The sequence below is a fragment of the Periophthalmus magnuspinnatus genome, chromosome 7 (assembly GCF_009829125.3).
Source record: "Periophthalmus magnuspinnatus isolate fPerMag1 chromosome 7, fPerMag1.2.pri, whole genome shotgun sequence".
Taxonomy (NCBI): Eukaryota; Metazoa; Chordata; class Actinopteri; order Gobiiformes; family Gobiidae; genus Periophthalmus; species Periophthalmus magnuspinnatus.
In genome coordinates, this window is record NC_047132.1 from 31,321,377 (window position 1) to 31,343,970 (window position 22,594).

At 40.1% G+C, this 22,594-nt stretch overlaps 1 protein-coding gene across 2 annotated transcripts in view; it reads left to right on the forward strand.

Moving 5' to 3' along the window:
* The window catches only part of LOC117373171 (IQ motif and SEC7 domain-containing protein 1), a 247,212-nt gene that overhangs the window by 75,621 nt on the left and 148,997 nt on the right, over positions 1-22,594 (forward strand). For both annotated transcript variants that reach the window (XM_055222994.1, XM_055222996.1), the window contains exon 3: positions 19,257-19,367. In XM_055222994.1, coding sequence (XP_055078969.1) covers positions 19,257-19,367 — 111 coding nt within the window. The remainder of the gene's footprint in view (positions 1-19,256; positions 19,368-22,594) is intronic.

Below are 22,594 nucleotides of genomic sequence, written 5' to 3' on the forward strand. Positions count from 1 at the left end.
AGTCGACATTTTAATAGACGCAACCTTCTCTTAAATGATAGCTGGCGCGTTTTGCAAGTTCTGAAGATTCACGAGCGATCTTAAAACAAAACGTTCCAGGTATAATCTTCCGAAACTACATTTTCGTACGCGTTATAAATAAACGGCATCGCAAAACGGCTTACTATCGCTCGCCGTGCGCAGCCAATGAAATGACAGATGTGGTTTTTTTTGAAGGGTTTATATATATATGTCAGTGTAAAAACTCATCTCAGCCTATATCTCCGCCGCCGCTACTATCACCATGTTTCAAACGTTCTTTTCAAATCCCCCACGCTCGCCGTTTCTGCTTCTGCTTCTGCTGCTGTCAACCCCACTACGCATTCACTTACATCTTTCCTATCGCTAATATCCCAATCTGTGACACGGGCCTTAAGACTTCCCTGTGTTACTCGCCTTGGTAGATTTCATTATCATTAATAATAAAAGAAGCAGTGATCTTGGCAGAGGCGCTATAAATAAATAAGGCCTTCTCCGTCCCGTAAGGATTGCATCGGGTTTGATAGAAGTTGGAGAGTGATGGCCCTGTTGCCGTCGCAGGGGCGTGTATGTGCGCTCGCCGGTTAATGAGAAAGGAATAACAACATGGCAGCTTTTAATTGGTGTTCTGTTGTGTAATCGGAACGGATGGCTTGGTTGGGATGTGATTAGGAGCCGGCGGAGAGGCGGCTGACACCTTTTTTCGACAGTTCGCCTTTACCCGCGTCTATCGGATTGTTCTTCTGCGGGCGGGGGGGGCGGCGTTTGAGAAGATCCGCGGCGGGCTACCGGAATTCTGAGGTTTTTACGCGGTTGGTTGCTCTCGTGAGGTGTGATTACGAAATCCGAATTTGTGCTGGGATAAAGTGTTTAACTGCTTACACGTTTGGAGAGTTCAGCAGCAAAACCAGAAAAATTGGCGAAAAGTTGTTGTTTTTTTTCCTTTTATCGTCTGTTTCTGTTAATTTACTTGTCGTCTACAAAAAAAACAAACAGAACAAACTGATCATGTATCGTTTTCGAATGATCTTAACCCAACATCCGGCGTCTGATCGTGGGGGCAGCATTCTACACAGGGCCTCTCAGACTTCCCTCACCCAGACACTTCCTCCAACCAGCATTTAATCCCTCACATTTAATCATTCAGTTCAGCAGCAAAACCAAAAGAATTGTCGAAAAGTTGTTGTTTTTTTTCCTTTTATCATCTTCTTGATAAAATCCATGTGTTACTGTCATTGATAACATCTCTAGAAGGATAGAAATGATGGAATAACCCCAAATTATGAGTAAATATATGTTCAGAATAGACATGGGATGATATTCAAATTCTGTGTCACGATTATCATGGCCAAAATAATTGTCAGTGCAGAACATTTCATCGACATTGTGGGTTTTGTCGGGGAGAAAACAAATTGCAAACATACAGCACTTCAGAGTCACACTGCGATCCAACGTTTATGTAAATTTGTCTGAACACATTCTGTACTGGACAGGAGACACGGCACGGAGGAGACTGATGGACAATGGTCTACAGTCCAACAGCCAGTCAGGACGCACGACACAATGCACGTTCATACGATGTAAAAAAGCATGAAAAATTACAATAAAATAATCCACAAAACAGCGAGACCACGAAAGAAGAACCACAATAAAGTGAGGGACAACTGTACTGTTCACTCAACATTAATGAACGTACTGGGATCTCCAAAAAACTGTTTAGTTCTGTACCCAGGGAACATCTTCTATAGTGTTTAAGAAGCATTTTTATTTATTTTTTGATACTACTACTAATAGATACTGCAATGCCATCGCAAAAAAATAAAATAATAATAATAATACATGTAAGGAATGGAGGGAATTTGTGAACGAGATCTTCAAAATAGAAATGATGACACACAGACAGAAGACTCGGGAATGTCAGGAGAAATTGACAAAATGGAGGACTTACTGATATTTAAAGACATTTTTTTGTTGACGTGTAAGTTTCATATATTCTGCTCTCAAAAAATAAATAAAATACATCCCTTGTCTTATGTATTTGTGTAAAAAATCAGAAAAATGACTTAAAAAAAATTAAGAAAGGATGGAGTAATATTTTAGTAGCAGTAAAATACATTTGTTTTTTTAAATATTAATATTCTAAAGGTAAACTGCAAACCTCTGATGACTTTTTTAAATGGGACTTACTCGTTTTTGCAAGTTCACTTTTCATTTTCAGAGCTATTTGAGTTTTTTAAAAAATCCGTATACTAATTAGTTTTATTTTGTGTCTCACCTGCGTTTGACCCATTCCTTCAACGCCTTTGGGGAAACCTCTCAGCGCCACGCCCGTCTGACCCATATTTAACCTTTTAATCGCTCTGTAATTACACAAAATGATCCTTTTGTTTATCACGGTTTGGTTATTACCTCCTCCAGCTGCTTCTTCTTCGCTTTTGTTGCTTGTTTGCGTGACCTTTGCCCCTGGTTTAAACTCTGGGTTTGACCGCTGCCTCTTCTCTTTGTAAAGTGTTGGAAAAAGGCCAATTATGTGTTGTAATTTCAAGATTTAAGTGACCTTTTGTTGGTATTTTGACTGTATTTGCATCCTTATATCTACGTTCATATCCAGCTTTGACGTCGCTCTTTTATTTTTATTTATTCCTGTGAAAAAGTTGCGCTGAGAAGCTAAACTCTGCCCATTATCTCGTCTCTAGTTTGAGGCTGGAGCGATAAACAGCGGCACATGTTGATCCCGTTCTGTTATTGTGAACCAGATTAAACAGAGCGCGATTCCAAAAGTTCCCGCTGTGTCCCGTGGCTCCTAAACGCACCATGAGCTTCACAAAACAACAAAACACAGATGTCCACCCGTCACACATGTCCAGATTTAGACCTGTAACGATAAAATATATTGAAAAAACACTTAAGCAACACAAAAATGATAAAATGGACCAATAATTAGCCATAGAAGTTATTTATTCTACCTGCTAGAGCTCAGATATTACCTCACTGCGTAAAAAATTGCAAACATTTCCCCATGTTTGCAAATAAAATGTACACATGATAAATATTGACTCCAAAATCTATAGTTCCAGCTGTCGTGTGTTCAAAGATGTGTCGATCCAGATCTAGAGCTAAGTTTAGTCAGCACTACCTCAGGTCAAGGATTTTACCACAAAGAAAGGCCTGGGAGGTCCAGAAGTCAAACCTGGAACCCTCTGGTGGTGAGGCGAGTGCTAGTCCTTCCCTCACCTGTCTAGGATGACCCCCACCCTCCTGTGGATGAGCCCCTCCCTGTCCCTCAGTGGACTGGATCTGGTCCAACAGACACATTAGTCCTGGACACATCTGCAGCCTGGTTTAGTCCTGGTTTAGTACTGGTTTAGACCTGGTTTGGTCCATGTTTAGTCCTGGTTTAGTCCATGTTTAGTCCTGGTTTAGTCCATGTTTAGTCCATGTTTAGTCCATGTCTAGACCTGGTTTAGTCCATGTCTAGACCTGGTTTAGTCCTGGTTTAGTCCTGGTTTAGTCCTGGTTCAGTCCTGGTTTAGCCCTGGTTTAGTCCTGGTTTAGTCCTGGTTTAGTCCTGGTTTAGTCCTAGGTTAGTCCTAGGTTAGTCCTGGTTTAGTCCTGGTTTAGTCCTGGTTTAGTCCTGGTTTAGTCCTGGTTTAGTCCTGGTTCAGTCCTGGTTTAGCCCTGGTTTAGTCCTGGTTTAGTCCTGGTTTAGTCCTAGGTTAGTCCTAGGTTAGTCCTGGTTTAGTCCTGGTTTAGTCCTGGTTTAGACCTGGTTTAGACCTGGTTTAGTCCTGGCTTAGTCCTGGCTTAGTCCTGGTGTAGTCCTGGTGTAGTCCTGGCTTAGTCCTGGTGTAGTCCTGGTGTAGTCCTGGTTTAGTCCTGGTTTAGACCTGGTTTAGACCTGGTTTAGTCCTGGTTTAGTCCTGGTTTAGTCCTGGTTTAGTCCACCTCAGACACTTCCTCCAACCAGCTGAGAAACACAGTCCCTCACATTTAATCACAGTATTTTGTGTTGAAAACTTCATTCTGTTTGTCTAATTAGTATCAAGTATTTTTCTTTTCTTTTGCAGATTTTTACAAATTTGGAACAGAATTTTGAAACAGTATTTTTTTTTTTTTTGTAGACTCCAAGCCCAACTGAAACCCCCCCTCCCTTCCATCAGCACAAAACCGTTTCAAAAGAGATCTGAAAACCCTCTCGTCTTTTCGTATTGAGCGGCCTCATTTGTGCTGCCATATTTCGCCGCTGTTTACACCTGTCCCTGTGATGGATGGCGGCGTCTTGTTTAGACTTGTGCAGGAGTGATAGGCTAATTGAAATTTCATATTGTTCAGGAGAGCGATTTTGAAGTGGATGCTGCTCGGAGCCATCGTTTTTTTTTTTGCACACAGCAGAGAACGGTTCACGCATCTCTATGGGCGTTCTGCACAGCTCTGCCAGCGCCTTTTTATTTGCCAGTAATTCTCTTCAGAGAGTCGGGGGGCAAACTGAGTGGAGGGGATTACGGCGCCTCCTCTGTTATTACAGCCGGGACAATGAAAAGAATGGAGCAGTGCGGGGTTTTGATTGTTGCGGGGGTCAAAACCTTTTAAATAGTTTCTCCAAGGACGGCCCCGGAAACGCAGTCGACCTAATCAATGAATGTACTAAACAATGGCTCGATTGTATTTAGCGTGATGTGCTCGGTGCGCTAGCCAAGACGCTAACAATAAGCCGAATCCGAGCCTTCAGAAGCAGTGGCCTGTCAGCGGCATGGACTGTATAAATATAAATGGACGTAGCTAACCTGCTAGCCACCGCGTTCCAAATAGGAAAAGATGGATGGATCATGATCACCCATCGACTCTGGCTCCAATTCGCTTTACTTTAGGAAAACTTTCACCTCTCGCGCTGTAACTGCTATTGTCAGACTCATCGTTTTGGTCTTAAATGTTCGTATTAACCCGCTCGACGTGATCCTGGTGTTTTTATTTCGCTATTTTGTCTCTGAATCGAGATACGAACATTAATAACAGACAAATCAAGCGCATTCTGTCCTCAAGGTCGCTCCCGTTGGCGTTAGCAACAGGTTTGATTGACGGCGTTGCTAAGTGCCCGTTATAGAGGTGTTATCTTCAACAGCCTCGCTCCGGATTGGTTCGTTGGTTGCTATGATACTCGCGATCAGAATCCCAAACATGGAACTCTGCTCCAAATCGGCTTTATCGGCTGTTGGTTCTAAACAATCGGCTAATCCTCTTACGTTCAAGTTTAGTTCATGTTCTGATGATGTTAAGTTGATGTTGTTTAAATCATATTGTACACCGCTATACACTATACACTATACTCTGGACTCATTACAAAAAAGCCCGTCTCCAAAGGCTGCAGGTGGATTATAATGATGCTGCAGCGGATAATTCAGACTTTAAATAAGGCTTGAAATATTAAAATTAGGCCTGTATGACGATGCAATGTGATGCTATTTACGTTATATTCAAACTCGCAGTAAAAAGTAATTATCATCGTCAATTGGGCCATTTCAACGGGCCAATAAAAATGAGTCTGAGGTCCGCATTTGGCCCCTGTGCCATAGTTTGGACACCTCTGGACTAGTGCGGCCGAGATGTTTGTCACAGCCCGAGTGAACATTTTGCTATTTATTATTTCATTTTCTGACTTATTCATCCTGCAAATAAAACTGCACATTAGTGTCACTCACAAACATAAGATCCAGTGCAATCCGCTTCAATCCGAGATCTTTTTAAAACGTAAATGTTATTTTTTGTACTGTCACTGTCCTTAGACCACGAGTCCGGAATAAAGATGAATCGGTATCAGTATCGTCCGTGAAAAAAACCCATATTGGCCGATCTTTAGCCATCATTGTAGTAATAGGATAAAATAGAAAATAGTTATTTGACTTCTTTAAATGTGGGGGGTCCGCTACCTGCTTGTCTCCATAGAAATGTTACTGCAACACCTGGAATGCTCCGCAGTGTGGCATTTAAAGGCTCTATATTACACTAAACTGACTCTTGTAACATAGATTTTCTCTGTTTTAATGTCATAATGTTCATCTTTAAACATTATCACTGGAGCATTTTATTTCTCAGTCCGTTCCTGTTGGTTGTTTTCAGACTTTCAGGTTTAGTCTTGGTCCGATCCTGGTTTAGTCCTGGTGTTACACTTCCAGATGGGGGCGCAAGAGCTGGATTTTCCTATTAATTACATTGTACGTTGCCATTTACACAAGGTAAATGCACAAATGTTGAACCTGGTCATTTTTATTAGTGTCTAGACCGAAGAACTCCCAGTATTACAACAGAAACCTGCATTTTAACAATATTTACGTTATCTTCCCTCATCTGTATTAAATATTATTGACCCGGCGAGATGGTGCGATAGATTGTTAACGTTAAAACTGATTCTTCCACTACCTGTAAGACTCCAGATGTCTTTCCTCGGATGTTTTTAGTGTAACGTGACAGGCGCTTGTGCTTTTACAGAAATAGCTCTATAGAAAACAACACATTGATTAATTATTTTCCTCGGCGTGAGTGTGATTTCACTCAAACCCGGCCATATGTTTTGTATAATCACTGTTGTAAAGTGCTGCAGGTTAAGTGGGACTTGATGAAACCAAATGCACAACATGCGTCAATCAGAAAACGTAAAACACTGAGTCACACAGCTCTAATACGCAGTGTGTACAACGACCTCACGGCCACATTAGCGTCCGTAGACTTTTACTGTTAATATCACTATAGCTGCAACTATAAACTGTATATAAATGGATATAGCTAACCTGCTAGCATCCAAATAGCACGTGAACATGGGCTTCCGGCTACATCAGCTCTGGGTTTTTATTTCGCTATTGTGTCTGTAAATCAAGATATGAACATTAACAACAGACAAATCAGGCGGCTTCTTTCCCTGAGGTCACTCCTGCTAGCGTTAGCAACAGGTTTGATTGACAGCGTTGCTAAGGGCCCCGCTTAATGTCAGTGAAACCGTCTGCACCAGTATCGTTTTTATTTACAGTAAAGGAACATTTTTATATTTTTATTTCTCACACAAATGTTTGCGGCTGAAAACAGTTCTTGATCTTTGGTTTCATTCTATAAAACTGCACTTATTTTTTTAAAATCTACGAAGGTTTGAACTTTGAGAGAGTTTAAACGAGAGAGAAATGCGAGAAAATGTTAACGTCTGTGTGAGAAAAGTGTATAAAGTGTGTGGTGAGGGGTTTTACAGACAAAAACATAGAGAATAAAGTAAAAAATAAAGCTGACGACTACTATTGCGGGTTATTTTTAGAACATAACCCCCGCGATAAACGAGGAACCACTGTATCGACTTATCGTTCTATATATTTACAAATGGAGCAATCACTTTTGGAGGTCAAAGTTTATCACTTGGACTTTTTCTTTATAGAACTGTAAACGTTTTTGTGTAATTTTATTCAATCCCCAGCTCAAATCTTACCATATTGCAGCAAAAATAACCAAACTTGTACTCGTTGACATATTGACTTGAGCATTATATCCCACTTATCCCACTTTTTTTTTTGTTTTTTCGCGTGACAAGTCGATTAATAACGCTGCCGTCTTCGTTATAAAACCTCTTTTGTCATGTGTTTTCGAGTCTGTGAAAACGCTGACCAAAATATGACAACGATTAGTCACAATTACTCCCAATTACTCGCCGCAGCCCTGGCGGTTACTATGGCGACTCGGAACCTATTGCGAAACATTGCATTTCTCCCCCTAATCCCCCCCCCCCCCCCCCTTCCCCGGCGTTGTGTTGTATTTCAGAGTGCGCTTTCTGCCGTGTCATTGCGTGTCAAAACCGCGCGGCGATCTTCGTCCGCCGGGACCCGAGACGACAGCGGGCTCCCTCAGTTCTGTCTCTCACCCCTGTCCCGCATCGCCGCCGTCGCTCCCCGTCTCCCGTTGCCATGGTGAGGGATGCTCGAGTACCGCCGCCAGGAGCCTGTCGCTTTCTGTCCTAGCGCGGATTTCTCTTTCTGGAGATTCTAGTTTTTTAACCGGGCTTCGTGACATAAACAAAGGATTGGGGCAATAAATGAACCGCTGTCCCCCGGTGGAAAGGATGGCGTTTGGTGATTCATTTGTTATTGCGCAGACAGATACAAAACAAGGCTGTGTTTTTTCAGTAATGGAGGAAGGAGACGCTTACTTATCCAGCCATTTCTATTCCACGAAGAGAATTCATCCATTTCTTTCTGCTTAAACACATTAGGGAGACTGGAGCACGTCCCGATTAGCGATTAGCATCTGGAATCGAACTCACAACCACCTGGATTTCAAATAAAACAGAAAACTTCCGACTGTTGTGATGTTTTAGCCGTGTTATAATGTCGATACCTCCTCGAAAACGCACCTGGAGTTGTGTTTTATTTCACTCACGCATAATTAGAACTTTAACAGAAAATATTATGGGTGAGCAGGGCCGTAAACTGAGATTTGGGGGCCCCTGTAATACAAATTAATAGGAAGAGGGTCCAATTCTGGGCCCCCTAAAACCCTGGGGCCCCGGAAAACAGACCCCTTTCACCCCTCTGTCGACTCCCCTGTGGATAAATTGTTTTTTTCTGCACGTTCTGGTGATATAACGGCGATTATCTTTGTTGCCGATTATCACGATTATACAAAAATGTCCTGCAAACGATTATCGTCAACACTTTTTATCACGATCAACAGTATTATTGTTTACTGTCCCATCCTCATTTGAGTAGCATTTTATTATTAGTCTGTCTACGTCTCCAAAGCTCAAAACGCTCTGTCCCACCTCGTGATGTCATGAAGTGGTAGTTTTTTAAGTTAACAGCTACATTTAGTATCTTTAGTTCAGTAGAAATTGGCAATTCTAGAGGTGAAATCGTCCAAATGATTCTAGAAATTAAGGTGTGTGGAGTTTAAAAACACAGCGGAGCACTTCCTGTATCACCACACGATGACATCACAAGGTGGAACAGAGTGTTTTCCGTCTGAGAGAAGAAAAACTCAGCCTAAATCCGCAGGGTTTGTGTCTTAAACATGTGTGAATGAAACAAAAACGCAACTACAGGTCTGTTTGTGACGAGAAAACGACAATTTAAACATCGATTAGAAAGTTGCGTAATATGTGCACTTTAAAACAGAATCGTACGTTTGTCAGTTTTCTATCTCGATGACCTTTATTTTGAATATTTTAAAGTTTAAAATGGAGAGAGTAAATGTCACTTATTGCTTGTTTGTTTTTGTTTTTGCATTGGTTTTGTTGAACAGTACATTTTTATGATACAAAACGAAAAGGCACCAATTTATTTCTCTGTTTTTTTTAGATTTAGATTGTAAAAAAACAAAAAAAAAATTGCTAGCCTCTTGTATCTTGATGAAACTGAGTCCGTGTTTGTAGGACGACTGTAGAACTGTGATCATTTTGCACAGTTGAATCTTGGGATTTAACCAAATGAAAACATAACTTCTCACATTCACTCACTTTAAGTATTGTACGTGTAATCCCTCCGTCGTCCAGGTGGGGGCTACAGCAAAACAACGTTGAACTCTCACAGCAAAGCTTTTAGAGTGAATTATTATGTTTTCCACTCGTCCGAGAAGCTTCGTCAGTTTTGAAACAGCTCAGTTATGCAAAATATGACTCAACAGTTCACAGTGTAGTGCTTATTTTGATGCTTTAGTTTCACCAGTTGAACAAATGTTTGGTAAAAATTAGAGAACATGCAAATCCTTTTCAGAGATTTTATTAATCAAGACAGTGGCTCAGTTGGTAGAGCGTTTGCCCACTGATCAGTAGGTTCAGTGTCACGATTATCATTATATCACGATAATTATTAATGTTGCAGACAGTTTAAAATGTTCTGGATATGAATAATTATCATTTTAATTTTATGAATGAAGTTCCATGTTTAAAACTGTTATAGTTTTGTACTTTATCAGTGAAAACAACTATGAGTTAGCGGAGAATATTCTGGATGAGCAGAGACGTCAACTGGAATTTGGGGGCCCGGGGCAAGACGTCTCACACGGGCCCCACTCTAATACAAATGAATAGGAAGAGAGTCCGATTCTGGGCCCCTAAACCCCGGGACAGCAGGCCCCTTTGTCCCCCCTGTCCAGTAGAGTTTTTTCTTATATTTTTTCTTATTTCTTCTTTCTTTCTTCCTTCTTCTTCTTCCTCTTCTTCTTCTGCTCTTCTTCCTCTTCTTGTTCTTCTTCCTCTTCCTCCTCTTCTTCTTCCTCTTCTTGTTCTTCTTCCTCTTCCTCCTCTTCTTCTTCCTCTTCTTGTTCTTCCTCTTCCTCATCTTTTTCTTCTTCTTCTTCCTCTTCTTCTTATTCTTCCTCTTCTTGTTCTTCCTCTTCCTCATCTTTTTCTTCTTCTTCTTCCTCTTCTTCTTATTCTTCCTCTTCTTTTTCTTCTTCTTCCTCCTCTTCTTCTTCTGCTTCCTCTTCTTCTTCCTCTTCTTGTTCTTCCTCTTCCTCTTTTTCCTCTTCTTCTTCTTGTTCTTCATCCTCCTCCTCTTCTTCTTCTTCTTGTTCTTCCTCTTCTTCCTCTTTTTCTTGTTCTTCCTCTTCTTCTTCTTTTGCACCTATTTGTTGTTTTTCTTGCAGTCTAACTTTTGCATATTTAGCTCCGTGTTTGGTGTCAAAATGTCGACGTAGATTGTACCGACTCCGCCTCATAACACAAAAAACACACAGATTTTCTCCTTAAAGCATAAATTTATATTCACCTTTAGCGTCTTTCTTGAAACTTCCTTCTACGCCGACAATTCTCCTCTTCCTGAACAATTTGAGATGATTATTTTCAAATATTTCTCAGTGTCACTTGTTGGGAAAATCTCATAAATTTATTGTCAATACACACATTAAAGCAGCATAGACTTATTTTAAAATGACAGTCAAGCCTTAATTTACCTTCTTGCGGGCCACATAAAATGACGTGGCGGGCCGTATTTTGCCCCCGGGCCTTGAGTTTGACACATGTGCATTAAGGGGTTGATGAACAAACGAAGATGAGCAGCCAAAGCTTTTTCTCCAGCTGACAGATTTATATAAAAACGTGATGATTTTTACCAAGATGGCGATTGAACCCTCAACTTCCATCTTGCATCATGTTTAACTTCCTGATTTATCGAATTGTCCTGAAAAGCAAAAACGAACCCCAGTGTAACGTATCTGCTCCTGTAGCGTGACCTGTGTTAGATACAGTCCACCGACCCACAGGTTGGCAGTACGATTCCAGCTCCCACACTGTTTTTTCTGTCTGTCGCTGTGTCCTTGGGCAAGACACTTAACCCCCCATCGCCCCCAGTGTAACATATCTGCTCCTGTGTTCGATACGCTCGGTGTGAAATGGTCGTTGAACAGCGGTTGCGGAAGGCCAGATGTGTCCGGATTTGGGATAAAGACTCGCGGGGTTTGACTCGGGGTTGACGGGCACAGAAATGCGAGCGGGACGTTTCCAGGCGGGATTCTCCGAGGTGGCACGGCTCGATGGAAAGCTCAACAAACACGAGATGAGAGGAGCAGCGTCTCTGTGGAAACGGGGATGGATCCGTCTGAGCGATGACGAGCGGAGGACAAAAGTGCTCTAAGTGAAGGCGGCTGAGGGGAATCGCACGTCGAGTCTCTGCGAAGGGACGAACGCCGACGGAACGAACGCCATTAGAGCTGAGGAGGTCGATGTGTCGCTCAACTAAATACAGACGATAAACGATAATACTGGAACTAGTTTACGCCACTGACACGACAACCCAAGAGCAAATTTAAACCACAAAAACTATTCTAAATCTACAAAATTGTAAAAAAAAACACAAGCTGCAATAAATAAAAAGCAGAAAGGAGCACTTAGTTTGCATCTGTAATGAGTCTTAGAAGAAATAAATTCAACCTTCCACAGTTCAAATTTTATCACAGCCAAGAAATAACCAAAAATGTCTCAGTAGTGCAAAGAAAAAGTACACACCATAAATACTGAGTCCAAAAAATATAGTTCCAGTTTCCATACAGTGAACGATAAGTGGATATAATGATCATCATGACAGGTCTAGAGAGATGAATTAACATGAGTCATTTACGTTTTATGTGGTACTTAAAGTTTAATTAAGGCTTTTACAGCACCTTTAGAGGACTGCCATAATATTGTTTGAATATTTAATTAATTTTTTGTTTTGTTTTGTTTTGTTTTGTTTTGTTTTGTTTTGTTTTGTTTTATTTTATTTTATTTTATTTTATTTTATTTTATTTTATTTTATTTTATTTTATTTTATTTTATTTTATTTTATTTTATTTTATTTTATTTTATTTTATTTTTTTTATTATTATTTTTTAATTGTTTTTAATTTTACTTTATTTTATTTTTGTTTAGTTTATTTTAGGTTTATTTTTATTATTATTATTTATTTTTTTTATTTTTATTCAACATCACCATTTCTGAGTTGAGATTGTGTTTTCTCTTCCACAGACAAACTGAAATCCTTCCGTCGTCTCTTGATCTGGTTTGGATCTAGAGTCTTGCGTTAAATGCTCATATTACGATATTTTCTAATCTGTTCTAATGTTGTTTCCTCGTCACAAACAGACCTGGAGTTGTGTTTTTTTTTTGTTTCATTCACACGTTTAACACACAAACGCTGCATATTTGTCCAGATTTCTTCTCTCAAACCGGAAAAACACTCTGTTCCACCTTGTGATGTCATCATGTAGTAACACAGGAAGTGCTCCGCTGTGTTTTTAAACTCCACACTCCTTCATTTCTAGAGTAATTTGGATCATTTCAGTCCTGGAGTTGCCACTTATCTCCGCTGAACTAAAAGTAAAAGGAGCTGTTAACTTGTAAAACTCCAACTTGATGACATCACAAGGTGGAACAGAGCGTTTTGAGCTTTGGAGATGTTACACAGACGTATGTTTTTAAGGAGGTAACATCATTCTAACACGGCTAAAAACTCACAAGAATCCATTTTGTGTGATATAGGACTTTTACTCATGACATGAACTTGTCCAAAAGGATAAAATCAAATAGTTTTTTTTCCATTTTGTGAAGGAAAAAAGCCCTGATGTCCACACTAGAGATTGTGTAATACCAGTGTTTACTGTACTGTACTGATGACATAACCACAGCCTTCTGTAAAGATCTGGGACAAAGACAAGAACGTTCCACTTACTCAGCATTTTGCATTTGGTTTGTGCTGTTTTTAGTCCTTTATTTTTGAAGTAGGTGATTAAATGATGTTGCGTAATCGTCTAATTTGCTTTTGGACATTATTAAAGGTGGGTTATGCAATGTTTCTATATACGGCCGGCCACCTGCCTGTCCTTGCGGAGGTGTTATTCCTTTGCCTTGAAACGTTCCACCGTAGGGCATTAAACGTATTTATCTCCATGGAGACAAGCTGCTGATGTCGCCAGGTCGAGTTGGAGGTAAAATCTGTGGACGGGCTGCTCCGCTTTCTGTTGTTTTTCAATGCTAAACGAGTGCGAGATGGGTAAGTTCAAAGCAGCGTTGCGGAACATTCTAAAGCAATGCCGTCCCCGTGTTGTCTCAGTTGGTGGAGCGTTTGCCCACTGATGCGAAGGTTGGCGGTTCGAATCCCGCTCTCAACATAGAACATCATTAGTTGAGTGGTCAGATTGGTTCTTTTTCTTCGTATTAGTGGGAAACTTTTTGTTATTTTTCTGCTCTATGACAAGATTTTGAGCTGTGGCGGACGTAGTGACATAGATAACTGTGTAAACCCTCAGTCGTCCAGTGTTCTGCCCACAGTAAAGTTACTTTCAGAAAAAGTTCATAATAATTTTGTAATGTTAATAATTTACTACATTATAATTCATTGATTAATATTTCATGTTTAAGACAGTAATTTTGTTAAAAATAATTACTATATACACTAGTTTTGGGTTACTTGTGTTTTATTTTGAAGGCCTCAGGAAGTGGTCACAATGCATTATGGGTAACAGCAGCAGAATTCAGCTAGATAAAAACGTGTTAAAATAAGCGTCCTTGTTGATGTCCAGAGCTGCTCATCTTGTTTAAAATCTTATCTACATCTACGAAAGCAATGGCTGTAAGTTGAATGTGTATTTAGTGACTTCAATTAGTTTATAAGTTGCCCTGTTGTGGAAATTGGTTTAGCACACGTTATAAACAGACATAGACCTAGCCCATGATCTTGCTAGCTCAGGAGCACTATGTATTAGCATAGCCACGCCTATTTTCGTGCGTATTAACGACCTAATTAGCATATGAAAAGATCGCGAAAAATGTAATGTGACTCCTTAAAGTAGCAGTTTGTTAAGTTTGCTATTTTCGTGACACATGTACTTTATGTTATGGTACTAATGTATATTTATTTGTTTGTATTCCCAGTTTCACTCGAGCTTTTCACACCACAATTGTAATGAAGTGTAAGCTGTCTTGAAGACCATATTAAAGGAGCAAGACGCTCAGTTTCCTGGCTCTTGACAACCGAGTTTGGCTTGCTGTTGATCTGCGTTCACATACACGGTGTATCCAACACGTAGTGATAACAGTATATCCAGGTTTAATCCACAGCAAAAGACAAAGTTTGACGATTATGACCAGTAAATAGTCTTATTCCATCAGTTTATACGTCCAACCAGGATATCGACTGAAGCCACATATGGAAGCTGATCCTGCAAACCCTTAAGTATCAGCGTCCACACTTCATTCTAAAAAATATCGTTTCACATATTTAACATAATTGTTTTGGTAGTAAAAGCCGAAGGGAAACCTGCCAACCGGACAAATCGTTGTAGGAGTGAAGACGTTTCGCTGCTCATCTTCAGTTAACAGGTTTAACTTTGGCCTTTATTATTTGCAGTGTTTTTCTACCTTTGTTGTTTCTACCTCATTGACTTTAATACTGCCCGGTTACCTCTGACTTGTCGCCGCAGCTGATGACACGTTTTAGCTACAAACTTAGTAAAAGCTAAAAGTTAAATCTGTCAAAAAGTTGTAAGAGTGAAGACGTTTGGCTGCTCATCCAAAGTTCTGGTCAGATTACTGCTGGACACTGCCTTCATATCTGTTTGAAGGGAGCGGCTAACTAAACTGAAACTGTAAACATCTATTGTCAGTTTTCAGTCTTAACCACCCTTTTCGACCTTTAAAGATCCTCTTATTGCTCTCTTTGTTTCTTTTCGTTGTTATGGGTCTGAGGATGGAATCATAGGTTTCTATTCCTGTTTAACGAAGGATTGTCTTTCCTAACAAAAATAGCTTCTTTAACTCTCCTCTCAAACCATTTCTTTTCTCTGGCTCAGATCTGAACTGCACTATCTTCAAAGTAGCGGTTAGCGTCTTTGAGATGAAGATGAACCGCAGATTGTGGTCCCGAGCTGCTCTTGTGACGGTGTTTGTACATTCTCTCACGGAGCGGCTGTTTAGTTTCTCCAACGTAACGCTCACGGCACTTTTTTACTACACTGAACGGAGTAGACGACATTACTTTTGTTTGTGTCTCGGGGTTTTGTCCTTACGGTGAACCAGTTTTTGTCTTAAAGTGAAACAAAGTCAACAGATTTAAACTTCGTCTTTTCCTACGTAGTGGCATTCAGTATTATCGTTTATCTTTTATACTTTCTTACAGCAGCATATTGTACGTCAAAATGCGTTAACGTGCACAGCGCAGCTTTAATCGTGTAGTCAAGACGCTGCTTTTTTTTGCGAGTGGATCGAACCTAAATGAAAATCGGCACCTCGAGTTTTGTGGAGGAACGTCGGCCATCTTGAATCATTCCTGGACGCGGAATGAAGAGCTGTGATGGGAGATTGACAACCAAATTAGCGTCTCCGTAGAAGTAATGTACCGCTCTGTCACTCAGCTGCAAAGCAAAGATGTTGATTTACCTTCGATTTTCATTCTTTTCTTCATTATGAGCCGTAGATCACGACCTGCGGGAGATGGAGGAAGCGTCTGGGGAGCGGGACGTCTGCTCTGGGCGTTTGTTCTCACTTAACCCATTCTTTTTTCCAGTATAAAATAACACTACAGTGATTTGTTTGTGTTTATATGGATAAACGTGAACAATCTGTAAGAGCAAATAGATCAAATTATTATTGTAAATGTTGTTTTGACGATACGCCGAATTTGAATATCAAGTATATCTCGTTTCTGAAAGTGCTGCTTATAATCCGCCGTAAAAATGAAGAGACTCGCGGTGTAATCTGCCTGCACTTTTCCCATTTGTCTGATACTTGAACCTCAGCTACTTATTAACACCTCTTAGCATTTCTGTTGGATTGTCTTCTGATTACTGTTATTGTGATTCTGAATTACTTTTGTCAATACTTCGCTCACCCGTACACAGAATATGATCTGAAAATGATAGATATTTCATGTACTTTCCCGAGGGAGATGCGTGATGTACAGAAAGTCTTTTATATGATTTAATGTCTGCTAATCTGCGTCGTTTTTGTGAAATGGGATTATCAGAAATATAAATGCAGTATAAATATAAGATCTAACTTTCCTAGAAGCTCAAAGTTGCTTTTTCATTTCCGTTTTTTCATATTTTTTCAAAACCTTTCACTTACATGTAGGTTTTAAATGCTCTCCACTCCATAGACAAAAAGACGTTCACGAGAGCTTGACCTTGATCTAAAACACATGTGTCAAACTCAAGGCCTGTGGGCCAAATGCGGCCCGCCACGTCATTTTATGTGGCCCACGACAAGGTCAATTAAAAGGTATGACTGTCTTAAAATATCAGTTTATCAGGAGATACAGTTACACAGTCATTTTTTTTTTTCAGATCCATGCAATATTTATAACTTTAAGTATACAAAAACAATTATTTAACAAGATTAAAAAGTAGTTGCATTTATTTTACGGTACATTTGGTGACATTTATACTGTCTTAAATTATATCTGGCCCATTTTATTTATGTGGCCCTCGGTGAAAATGAGTTTGACACCCCTGATCTACCAGCTGTTCTATATTTAAGTCAAAGTCTGTTACATATTTTTTATTTATTCATTTAAATGGCAGCTATACCAGAATTATGGAAAACGGCTCATGTTTTGCCTTTACATAACCGCGGGACAACTAAAAATGTAAACTATTTCTGGCCAATATCTAATTTATTTAATTTTTAGAAAAGTTTGTTGCAAATCAAGTTACACTTTACTTCAATTAATGCTCCATTTTGAATCTTATCAATCGTGTTTCAGAAAAGGGGAATTGTAGTCACTGCAACCACAAAAGTTTTCATGGCCCTTGACGACAAACAAGATTGTGTGGCTCTGTTTATTGATTTAACTAAAGGTTTTGATTCAGTGGATCATAAAATCGTCTGACACTTACTGGATTTGACGATGCTGCATGTGATTAGTTTCAAAATTAACTTTCAAACAGAGTCCAGGCAGTTATAACCAATTTTAAATCAAATGTGTTAACTTTAAGGAGTTCCCCAAGGCTCAATTTTGGGCCCGCTACTGTTTACTATATTTATTAATTCCATTGGTTGCAATTTAAGAGAAAGCCTCATACATTTATATGCAGATGATGCTGTTTTGTGTTCAAGTTCTACCTCTGTCGACCCGGCGATTTTAAAACTGCAGCAAGATTTTAATGAAAGCCAAAATTTCCTCAAAAATCTTAATTTATTTGCATTCAATGATAATTTAAGTACCGTAAATTTCGGACTATGAGCCGCTACTTTTTTCCCCACGCTTTGAACCCTGTGGCTTGTACAACAGTGCGGCTAATTTATAGATTTTTACTGCCTAACGGCCACTGGGGGGCGCTCTGACAGTAAATGCAAAAGTAAGACATGGGGAAAGATTATGAACTGATGCTTTTCAGACACAGTTTTTAAAAAAAAAGAAAAGAAAAAAGCATTTCCTAAATTAAAACAAAAAAAAACCTTCTGTGCACCGTCTTTCTGTGTAAATATCACATTACAACACAAAAACCTGCGGCTTATAAGTACAAAACATTCCTAAAGTACATTTACATACATAGTACAAGTATTCCTAAAAACATTAAAGGGATGTGCAAGCTACAAATCTGTAAATGGTGCATTGATTGAAAGAGTCACCACATATAAATATCTTGGGTTTCGACTTGATGAAGACTTTAAAAAAACACGTCTAAGAATTATCTAACAGTTTAAAATTAAAATGATGATTTTATTAGAGAAACAAATCGTATCCCCTTGAATTACAGAAAAAAAAAAATAGTTCAGGCACCTTTCTTTCTGTTCTAGATTATGTAGATATAATAAACACACAGACTTCAGCCTCTGCTTTAAAACTTTAGATTCACTCTTTCACTCCGCCCTTCGTTTCACAACAGGTGATGAGTTTAAACAATATTCACTCCTTAAAAAGTCGTTTGGCCTTCGCATCTGTCAGAAGAACAACACTCGATACATTTATTCATAAGGGGCTATGACAAAACACTGACTCAATATCTCACTTGTTTGTTGAACTTTGATACAGGAACGTTTAATACAAGATCCACGGTCCACGGTTAAAAGGTTTTTGGTTATTTTTCTTCCCAAAAATGGAAAACATTTTGAAGAACATGTAAAACTGGACAGATCGGTGCCACTAATGCAACTTTAATAATCTGGTAATAAACATTTATACTCACACCTGCTCCTGTTTTTAATGTTTTAAACGGACCTGTGCTTTGTGTTTTGTTTGTTTTTTTGTTCGTATTGTTCTGTATTTTAACAGTGCTGCTCTGCTTGGACTCTGCATTATTCATTCATCGTACACTGTGGTCGTGCGCTTTTCTTAGACCGACTCACACCACATTTATATAAAAATGGCAGGTGTTAATGTTAATGTATGCACCAAACAAAATGCATGCTGGTCCAGATGTTTGGGGCCCCCGGGTGCTCCTAATGTGTGTGTGTGTGTGTGTGTGTGAACGTATCAGCCACATTCACACTCCTGTGCATCAAACATGAGTCATCGATACGCGTCTTCCACCTTCTCCACTTCGTTGTAGCTTCTTGATATAAGGACCTCTCTTTTCGGTGCTGGTAAAATTCTTCTTCTTTTGAAATATTACGCTGACAGTAAAAAAAAAAAGTCACCCAAAAGTCAGCAGGCCCCACAGGAAAACCTCACAGGAGCTGGAGTGATTACAATGCAGCTCCCTTCCTCTCCCGCTCACCTCTTTTTCCTTTTACCCTTTCATGTCAGCGCCACGTGAAACGCATTCCTCTGTTATATGGTCTGTGCTTATTTCTGTTGCAGGAGACATGGCTCTTTGCCTCTGGAGGTCACAGAGAACCCCGGGAGGCTCTCGTCGACGGCGGGATGCAGGAGGGCCGCGCCGTGTCGACAGTGGAAATCTGCGTCTTTCGGGTAAAGTGTGATCTTATGTTTATGTTATGGATCTGGTCAAAGCTGCACGAGATGAGAAAAGTGTTCATGGTTTGGTCAAACATTTGATTATAAGAGTCTCAGTCGACGAAATTTTGTATTCGTCGATTAATAGGGATGCACCGATACCGATACCAACTCATACTCATCAGTGGGCTGTCGATACCATGAGCCGATACTACTGTAACTACGCTGCGTGTTATTTGAAGTTTATAAGTCTTCTCTCAGCTGAGCGGTGACTCAGAGCGGCGGCAACGACTCAGAGCGGCGGCGACAACTCTGAGTGGTGCCGCCTCTAAGTTAGAATCAGCGACTCTGAGCAGCGACTCTGAGCAGCGACTCTGAGCAGCGACTCTGACCGGCGACTGACCGGCGACTCAGGGCGGCGACTCAGGGCGGCGACTCAGGGCGGCGACTCAGGGCGGCGACTCAGGGCGGCGACTCAGGGCGGCGACTCTGCGTGGCGACTCAGGGCGGCGACTCTGCGTGGCGACTCAGGGCGGCGACTCTGCGCGGCGACTCTGGGCGGCGACTCTGGGCGGCGACTCTGAGCGGCGACTCTGAGCGACGACTCTGGGCGGCGACTCTGCGCGGCGACTCTGAGCGGCGACTCTGAGCGACGACTCTGAGCGGCGACTCTGAGCGACGACTCTGAGCGGCGACTCTGAGCAGTGAACTGTAAAAATATTTAGTACTCTAAAAGTTTTTATAGTTCACAGCAGATATCAGTGCAGTGTGTGTGTTTACGATAGTTAGCATGCTAACGTTAATTGCTGCTAGCACTTTTTTGTTTGTACTTGCGTTTTAACTTATTGTAACTGAAAAACGTATATTAATGTAGTTAGCTCCTGTAGTGATTTATAAAAGAACATATTTTTTTTGTTGGAGTCTCATTTTGAACAGTATTTTTAGTCAAGTTTGGATGTGCGATGAAAGTGGGGTGAAAATCTTATGGAGCTTTGGGGGCGCATTGACCTTCAGCCCCCCCTGTGGCACCGCCCCTGCATCAGAGTCTTACAGTTTACTCTTAGCATAGTCATATTTTCAAAAGCCAAATGTATTTTACTGCTAACAAAATATAATCCCATCCATTCTTGATAAAACCCCTTTACGTTGTTGTCTTTGTAAAATCCGTGGTAACAAAATGAAAAACACTTATTGTTGTTATTGTTAAACGGGTCAAATTATCAAAATCAACGTTTGGCTCAAAAATAACCAGAACCGACGTCACGGCGAGATGAACAGCACAGTTTACAGTGACGTGGAAGTGTAACTCTTCAAATTTAGCTGAATAAAGCGGATTCAGAGCTTTTAAAAGAGGTACGGCACGTCAATTTCGGTGAAAGTTTGGCCGTGGCAACAGTAAAACAACACGCACTGCTAAGCTAAAAGTGGCTCATTAGCGGTTAGCTCATTAGCAGTTAGCGCAGTTGGCAAAGATGAAGTGGTAAATAATAAAGCCAGGTGGTTATCTAAATAAATTATATTTTATTTATCTGTAAATGCACAAAAAAAAAAGTGTTTTCAGTAGAAATTTTAAACGAAAAAGTCAGATCTACTAGAAAAATCCTATGAAATGAATTAGATTTGCTACAATAATTTAACTTCTGTAAAAATATCTAGTATCGGTGCGTACTCCAAATGAAGTACTCTTTCTCGTACTTGTTTTGGAAAAAGTTGTATCCGTGTATCCGTATCGACTAATCATTTTAATTTGATTCTAAGGATTTATCTGGAACAACAACTTAAAAAAGACGTTGGCGGGATTTGGTATTATTTGGCATTTATTTATCTAAAAATGCAGATAAACTCCTGATTCACAAGTTTAATCCAAATCCTTACACAAATACATTCCTAGTATGTTTTTTCTGCATAGATCAGAGGCGTCAAACACATTTTCACTGAGGTCCACATCAGAAAAATGGCTGCCTCAAAGTGCCAAATGTCAAATAAATTTACTTTTCTTTATTTATTACATATTCAAGTTACAAATATTGCAGATACATTTGCCGAGATGTAAAATATGTCTGTGTAAAAGTGACATTTTAAGACCATTTTAAGACCTACCTTTTAACTTACCCCGTCGAGGGCCGCATAAAATGAAGTGAAGGGCCACATTTGGACCGCGGGCCTTGAGTTTGACACATGTGACATAGGTAGTAGTTTTTGTCGTCCTGAGTCTGGAGTATTGACACTATCTATCGCTCCGAATTGGCCGATCATCCTACGTTTTTTTGTGTTATTATGCCCATCCCAGTGTCTGGCGTCTCCCTCGGGCGTCGCTACATCACGCCAACGTCTACGTCTCGTCACCGCGTTTGATCATTCCCACGGCAGATGGGTCACGACAGCTGGACGCATCCGAACGTTTGGACCGGTTCTTTGCAGCTGGTCTCTTAATGGTGTTTTTGGGAGTAAAAATTTGTGAATATACTGCGAGAAGGGCTCATTATGGATAATTAACTGTGATGGCAGAGAAAGTGAGTTCACTATTAGCTCGTGCGACGGGGCATGGAGCTCGAATTCAGTGGGACGCCGACTTTTACAGTGTTCTCCAAGTTTTTCAAAGATGCTTATTCCGACGTCGTTAAACAGCCATGTCAGCCGTAGCCGTAGCCTAGTTTTGAGTCATGTGCGGGCTAAAACAGAGGGTACCGGGGGGACGGGGGCTATATATAAAACTGCGGTATGGCGGTACTGTAGTTTGTGATGAGTAAGAACACGGCAACGGCCTCCCATAAGTCTCTATAGGTGTTTACAGTACAGGGCAAAAGAAAACTCATTTCTGGGTCGTACTTGGACGACAGAGGGAGGACAAAGATACATTTTGTGTTCTTTGTGTTCTTTTGTGTTCTTGTTATGTTCTTTTGGGTTCTTTTTGTGTTCTTTTGTGTTCTTTTGTGTTCTTTTTGTGTTCTTTTGTGTTCTTTTTGTGTTTTTTTTATGTTCTTTTGGGTTCTTTTTGTGTTCTTTTTAGGTTCTTTTTGTGTTCTTTTGGGTTCTTTTTGTGTTCTTTTCTGTTCTTTTTGTGTTCTTTTCTGTTCTTTTTGTGTTCTTTTTGTGTTCTTTTTGTTTTCTTTTGGGTTCTTTTTGTGTTCTTTTTGTTTTCTTTTGTGTTCTTTTTCTTTTCTTTTTGTGTTCTTTTTGTGTTCTTTTTCTGTTCTTTTGTGTTCTTTTTGGGTTCTTTTTGTGTTCTTTTGGGTTCTTTT